This window comes from Mustela lutreola, chromosome 2, assembly GCF_030435805.1.
Source record: "Mustela lutreola isolate mMusLut2 chromosome 2, mMusLut2.pri, whole genome shotgun sequence".
In the NCBI taxonomy this organism is placed as follows: domain Eukaryota; kingdom Metazoa; phylum Chordata; class Mammalia; order Carnivora; family Mustelidae; genus Mustela; species Mustela lutreola.
Window position 1 is genome coordinate 112,993,211 of NC_081291.1, and position 7,538 is coordinate 113,000,748.

Here is a 7,538-nt window from a genome sequence, read left to right on the forward strand (position 1 = left end):
GCTATCGAGGAAAATCTGTTATTTCGCCTTTTCCAGGATCTGGAGCTGCCAGGCTGGCTTGCCTCGTGACCCCCTTCCAACTTCAAAATCTGTTGAGTCCTTTCTCACATCACATCACTGGCTCTTTTTCTCCCTCCAACTTCCACTTTTAAGGACTCTAATGATTACATTGAGCCCACGTGGTTAGTCCAAGATAATCCACCTATTTTATTGATCAGCTGAATAGCAGTCTTAATTCCATCTGAAACCTTCACTCCCCGTTGCTGTGTAATAGAACATATCCACAGGTTCTGGAGATTAGGACCCAGTCATCTTTACAGGCCATTTTTCCACCTACCACACCTGCCCAGGTGGGTCATATACATGCTGCCCTGGGAAATACTTTGTTAACGGTAACGTTTTATACAGTTTTAACAAAATGATAATATGTTCTGTTGTAGAAATAACTTCAAACTGGATCACAAGTCTTAAATTCTAGATCTGCTTCTGCTACTATTTTGTTCTGTGATTTGGAGAAAATCACTTAACCCTTCTGGGATTCAGATTTCTCAACCTCAGTTGTGAAGTAAGGAGATAAGCCAAGACATACCAAGTCCCTTAATGGTTCTTTTTTTTTTTTTTAATTTTATTTATTTATTTGACAGACAAAGATCACAAGTAGGCAGAGAGGCAGGCAGAGAGAGAGGGGGAAGCAGGCTCCCTGCCAAGCAGAGAGCCCGAGGCGGGGCTCAATCCCAGGACCCTGGGACCATGACCTAAGCTGAAGGCAGAAGCTTTAACCTGCTGAGCCACCTAAGTGCCCCAGTCTCATAATTATTCTTAATTTTAAGATGATATCAAGCAAAAGGGAATGAAAGTATGCCCACATGAGGACACAATTATTGCTGGAAAGGAATCCCCAGTGTGCTGGGGTGCTGCATTCACATTGGTAAAACTGAGGAATTACACGAGGATAATGCATTTCAGAGTTGAGCTGGGGTCCTATATAAGGCTTCACATACCAACCGTGAAGAGTAGATCAGAGGTTCTAATCCCTAAATACTTCATGAGGAAACTTCTATTTAAATAGCTTAAATGATTTCATGAGGTCATATAATCAGTTAGTGGTGGAGTTAAGCCTATTATTCAGATCTTTTGACAAGTTCTATGTGTACTCAGTGTACACACTTCCCTGCCTCCCTACCATTTAAACTCACTCACAGCCCAGGGGTAACATCTAGAATTATAATACATCATACTTTGGACTAACCATAAATGATCATAAAGGGCTTTTAGAATTTATTCTTGTGAAAGTTGTAAGGGTTTGAAGCAGTTTTTTTTTTTTTTCTTCACTACAACTGATGGATATATTAGTCCCTGTTGATAAATTATACCTTCATATTTTTTTATGAACCAATTCTTCCTGCCTTCTGCCTTGCTTCAATTCAAGGACTGATAGAAACAACATACACAGACTGTACCATGTTGGCTTGTTATAGATCGAGAAACAGTGATTATGGAGATGGCCAAAATGAATGGATTAGCCTCACTAAAAGCTGGTTTGCTCATTGCAGTAAGTGGATACACCCTTTATGTCATAGCAGAAGTTGTATCATTTTATGTTATATCAATTTTGAAAGACATTGGATGTGCATAAACAATACCATGGGTATATATTTTATTTTTTGAACTTGGCCATGATCCTGACAGGTATAAGTGTACTTGAAAAAAGACTGCCTATAGAGAGTTTAATGAAAGGACTGTTTGCCAAGGCATAAGGGATAGGATATGGGGTTTTGGAGTTCGTAATGACTTGGAATACTGACCACTTTTACACTTGAAAGAAAAGGAGGGTAGGCATCGGGATCAGTGGCAAGGGTATCTGACACGTCCTGCAGCCTTTAGTAGAAAACCCAACAGGGAAGTGGCCAGGGAAACATATACCCTAACTTCCCTCCTTAGGCACTTTTTTTTTTTTAATTAAAATTCAATTAGCCAACATACAGTACACCATTATTATTTGATATAATGTTCAGTGATTGATCAGTTGCGTTTAACACCCAGTGCTCATCGCATCTCCTAGGGTGCTTCTAACCCAAGAGTAAACCAGAGGAGAAAAGAAGAGTTAGGGCAGTCTTTCGAAGTCAGCTTCCAGAGGTACAGAAGAAGAAGGAGAAGAATGGAGGGTGCAAATGGAGAGGCAGGGGGAGGACACCCAACACAGAAGTACATCCTGCCCTTCTGTGATATTCTCTCGTAAACGAAATGATGTTCCACTAGAAGTTCTCTGTCACCACACTTCCTTTTGGGATATATTTAGAAAGTACACTTAATGAAGTTGACCTTTTAACTGGTAAAGCATAAAATCCACAATCAATAGCAATTTACACAGGAAATGCTTCTTACTCATTCACATACCGCGTTAGCAGTTGGAACTTTTTTGAATAGAGGGTGACGGGCAAAAAAAAAAAAAAATTACAAAATCATCTTGCGAGTGACTCAAATGATAATATGTTGCGTTTTCTCTTATTTTTAGCCCTCAGCTACCATATTATCTCAAAATTTGATCTTGATTAATTTTTATCACGTTAACTGCTTTATTTTCAGTTATATTTTGAAAGGATTTAATCTTTTAGAATTACACAGTTTAAAAATCTATTTTAAAAACTAGATGGCAGTTCTAAAGGCTAAAGAGTGAAAGAAGTCCCCAAATTATTACCCAACAATAAACTAACAGGGATTTAGATTCTAAAATGCTACATTTTAGATTCATTTTGAGTTATCACCTAATAAAAAATGAACAGAACTCATTGTTTATAGTTTTCATTTTTTTTTTTTTTAAAAGATTTTATTTATTTATTTGACAGAGAGAAATCACAAGTAGACAGAGAGGCAGGCGGAGAGAGAGAGAGGGAAGCAGGCTCCCTGCTGAGCAGAGAGCCCGATGCGGGACTCGATCCCAGCACTCTGAGATCATGACCTGAGCCGAAGGCAGCGGCTTAACCCACTGAGCCACCCAGGCGCCCCTATAGTTTTCATTTTTAAGGCAATGGTAATCTACCCATGCGCTCTTCTTTATTGATCTGCCATAATTTCATCTAAGCTTTGATATTTGTGCTAAAATTAAGTTAGCAATAAAATGACAAGGCTCGTGATTTCTTCCCCACCTTTTCTTCCTCTTTGTAATGGTCCAAATCATCAAAGAGGAAATCTTAGCTCCATGGTTTTCATGCTCTTTTGATTGTCAGAAAAGTTTTTGCAAAGACTAAAGTAAATTAGCATAAACCCTGGAACACAACTAAATGTATAGTATATCAATATGTTTAGGTGCAAAGTGAAAAAAAAAAACACCACAGAGGGTGAAATCTCAATTTTAACCGAGAATGATTAGCATAGAACTTTGAAAGTGGCTTTTTGGGAATTACATTAATATTCAGTAATGAATGATAATAGCATCTCTCATTTATTCTATTCTTGATAAAAGGAAACCATGCATTAGGGTAGCTTGGAGTTAAAAATAACAAGATATCCTATTCTTTCTTTTTTTGAAAATTCCCTTTCATGACTTCTTTCTAAAGACGAGGTCAGGAAAAAAGACAAATTTAACTATGTAGATGACTACAATTGTGGAATGATTAAATTTGGTCTTCCTTAAAATAGATTTTGTAAACTGAGAACTACAAGGTTTGTCGGTTAAGAAAAAGCAACTTAAACTCACTAGGCATTAAAGAGCATATTACTTATTCTTACATTGACAATACATGCTATCGTAGATACCTTGCAGTGTTAATCTACTTATTCACTTTCTCACTAAATAGTGTGGACAGGAAAATAGTAATAATTCAGTCTTTAAAATATGTGGTAAAACAGTTAAAATATTTGAGGAAAATATACATTATTAACTATATAAGTACCATAGAGTTAAATAAATAAATATTACGGCCACATCTTACTCATTTCGCTATTTCCAGTACCTTGCACAGAATAGATGCCCAGCAACAAGCATCTGTCTGCTCTTTATTTGCAAGTTGTTTTCATTACAAATGGAGAGTACACTATCTTGCTGAACACAATTTATTAAACTACTTTAATGTACTATTAGTGCTTTGAATTTTATAATATGTCAAAAGCAGGCGATTTTTATTCCATGAACTAACAGGTTGTTGGGACAATATCAGAAGCAATTTTCTCATTTATTTATATTTCCAGGCTTCTCTCATCAATCACGGGTAATGCCTGTAGACAGGGGTGTACAGGGTTGACGTGTGGGTTGCTAGTCAATAGAAGAAAGTTTCCTCCAGAGCTGAGGTAGATCCAAGTACCTACGTTAAAAAAAGATGTCCTCAAGGGAAGCATGATACAGCTAATATTTCATCAAACCTATGTTCTTAGAATACCATTTCAAAAGATTTTGAGTAGAACAGAAAATTTTGAGTCTGGAAAACAATTTGGGAACTAGAAAATATTGGGTGTTTTGCTCTTTATTAACCCAATCCCCAACTCCATTGAAATCTAATTAATAAGTTATCCAAGAACATAAACTCCAGAGTCCCTCATTTTTGCTAACATTGTGATTTGTGGCAGATAGCAAGGCAAAAATCAGATCACCATTCACATTTCTCATTTCAACCTAGAAGACCACAATTTGCTTGCTCTTTCTCTCTTTTTTCTTTTCTTTTTTCTCCCTCTCTTTTCTTTCTTCACCATTTACATTTCTGCTTCTGCTTTTTCAGACAGCTCACCAGAAACCTCACAGGAAGAGGAGCAAAGTCTACATTGTCAACATTAGTGTCCTACATGGTGACAAGTCATATTAATGAAAAAAGATCACACATCTTCTGTAATTGCCTAGGCAATGTGACAGTAACTGAGCCCTGCCCAGAGAGCCCACTCCACTTCTGGTATGAGCTTCCAATAAGCCTTGGTGGTGAATGACAAGTTAACCCCTTTGGAACCCCACCATTTTCAACACTCAGAGGACCTCTCTCATTAGTCTTATAAAATAAAGTATGAAATTCCAACATCAAATATCATGCTGTTAAATTAACAACATCACACTGCTACATATGACTTAAATATCTCCCATAACTTTATGACTGGAAAAACACTGTTCAGATTTCATTTACCAGTTTAAAAATAGCAAACTCTAATTTGAAACACATACACACACATCGTGCACATTCACTAATATTCTCTCTTAGTGCTAGGCAAATGTTCCTTCCTATAAATATAAATAAAATTCAGTACAATCATAAATTTTAAGTCAGATTTGTCAAAAGATGATATTTGTTATGAAACAAATCAAGAAGAAAATATTTCTTAGAGCCAAAATGACAAGCCACAATCTGTTGGCATAACAATGGCTATTCATCTATTTTTAATGTATAAATCAAAATTATTCTGTGTTTATTTTCACTTGAAGATAGTCCATTGATTATTATATCCATGACCAATGAAATTTCTTCTTCTTGGGTGGGTGAGCATTGAGCAAGGCAAATAACATATTTCCAACATCTGCAAATGTGTGATAACTTTTTTCAAGAAATCATAGGAAGATTGCCTTTGTAACTTTGTAGATCCAGATATGAGCTTAAAAGAAAATTAGAAAAGATGCCCACAAACCACTTTAAGTTCACAGCAAGTCCAAAATAATATCACTGTGCTCCCAAACAAGGAGGGGTTGCTCTTTGTAGACAGCAGAAACACTCATAATACACAAGGCACTCCAATTAAGTTTTGATAGAAGTTACGTCACATTTCAACTCACCGCTGGATGTATGGATCGGGACAGTACTGTAGGGTAGCACACCGAGAAGTTTCACAATTCATTTCCTTCAACTCTCTTTGATAATCAACAAGTGGAGAACAGTTAGAGAACATATACACATGTACCTGTGTATATATAGATAATAAAGCCAGGAGGCTAAAAGCAATAGGGTCAAATGCTATCAGACATAGAAGTTTAGACACTTCCCCCTTTGTACACATTTGCAAAGAGGCGGAGCGTTTGTTGATTTTAGCCAATGAGATTCGTCAAGTGACTCAAACATCAGAAACAGTTGATTCTTACCAGCTGGGCATCCTCTCTCAAATTGTTCTTCCCCCCTCTACCACGGCTTCAGAGTCCTGGAGGTATAGTGGTCACATTTGTTGGCAACTTGGAGGCATCTCTGAACTTCTGATCTCTCTGGTGATTGGATGCTGGCGTGAATGGCATCAGAGTTTAATTTCAGCAGCCGGGACTTTTATAACAGAACTGAGCTGATGAGTGTCCATCCTGCCCCAGCTAATTAACGTTTCCATGTATCTGCATACTGATTTGATTTGAGGACTTCTGTAACTGTTTCTGGAGGAGGGTTTTTTTTTTTTTTTTTTTTTCATTTCCACTTCCCCCCCCCCCCTTCTCTCTTTCAGCCAACCGCCTGTTGTGGTCACAATCTCAAATAGCAAAGACAGGGAAATTCCTTGATTATATTTAACCTAGAACTCACTCTTCGTCTCAACTAAGAGAAACTTGTATCCATTCACATCCCTTAGAAGTTTTTCCTTCCCCAAATAAAAGAAAATAACCTTTATCGAGCTGTGTCTCATTTTCAAATATCCTACCTCAAATACACACATAAGATTTTCTTAAAGTGATAATAGTTAATTATTTCAGACTATTTTGAAGCTTAAAAAATTATTTTATATTGCCTGTTACTGAAAATATTCTGGTTTACTTAAATCTCTTTCACTCTGTCTTACTTTCTTATTATGTTTATTGTTTTTGCTGGTTTTGGTTCTGCTTTGACTCGACCTACTTTAGAGTAAAAACATTAAATTCTTCATATATCCCAAAGTGAGTATAATATCAGAAAAGTTTACATACAGAATCACTTACTTCCTTTCTGAACACAGGCTGTAAACCTATCCTGGTTTTGTGGATTTGGAAATTGAATGAAATATGATTCAGAAGCTAAATTAAAATAGACTCCAGCAGGGAAAAAAAAAAAGAAGCTCGTGTGCCTAAGCGTCACTAACATGGCAAGTTTACATCCTCCACTCACCGGCTAACCACAGGTTACCTGTAAATGGGTAACATCAACAGTAGCCAAAATTGTGAGATAATCAAAAATCTTTTTCGGAATAATTTGACATTTCCTTAAAAGAAATTCTGGTTTTCAAAACGTGTTTCATAAAATATTTCATTTGTTGCTTCAGCCAGGATAGAAGGGAGAAGCTATTTAAAACTTGACATTCTCTTCCCTTACTTAGCCTGAGAGTGTCTAACATCTGTGAATTGTGAAATTCACAAACACGCTGGCCTGAGCCCCAGCCAAATCAAACAGCTTGTTCTACAAAATGCAAAACTTGAAGGGAAGATCGTTTTACTAATTAATTATAGATTTGTTAATTGGTGTTACAGTGTTTGGCTTTACTCCTGCTATTGGAATACAGGTGACAAGAATATACAAAATTCATAAATTGAAAATAATTTCCTTTCACCATGGCCAAATTCTTCCATCACACAGGGCCTTGTTTTTTTCCCATTTATAAAATGAGAGGTTAAATAATGATCT

The 7,538-nt window shown here is 36.6% G+C and overlaps 1 protein-coding gene across 3 annotated transcripts in view; it reads right to left on the minus strand.

The window, feature by feature from the left end:
- Positions 1 to 5,969, minus strand: part of TP63 (tumor protein p63) — a 223,561-nt gene extending 217,592 nt beyond the window's left edge. The window contains exon 1 of one of the 3 annotated variants that reach the window (XM_059163147.1): positions 5,747 to 5,967. In XM_059163147.1, coding sequence (XP_059019130.1) covers positions 5,747 to 5,967 — 221 coding nt within the window. Of the gene's footprint in view, positions 1 to 5,746 lie in introns of all 3 variants that reach the window. The other 2 variants (XM_059163146.1, XM_059163150.1) reach the window with 2 other exon arrangements.
- Positions 5,970 to 7,538: the final 1,569 nt, after the last annotated feature.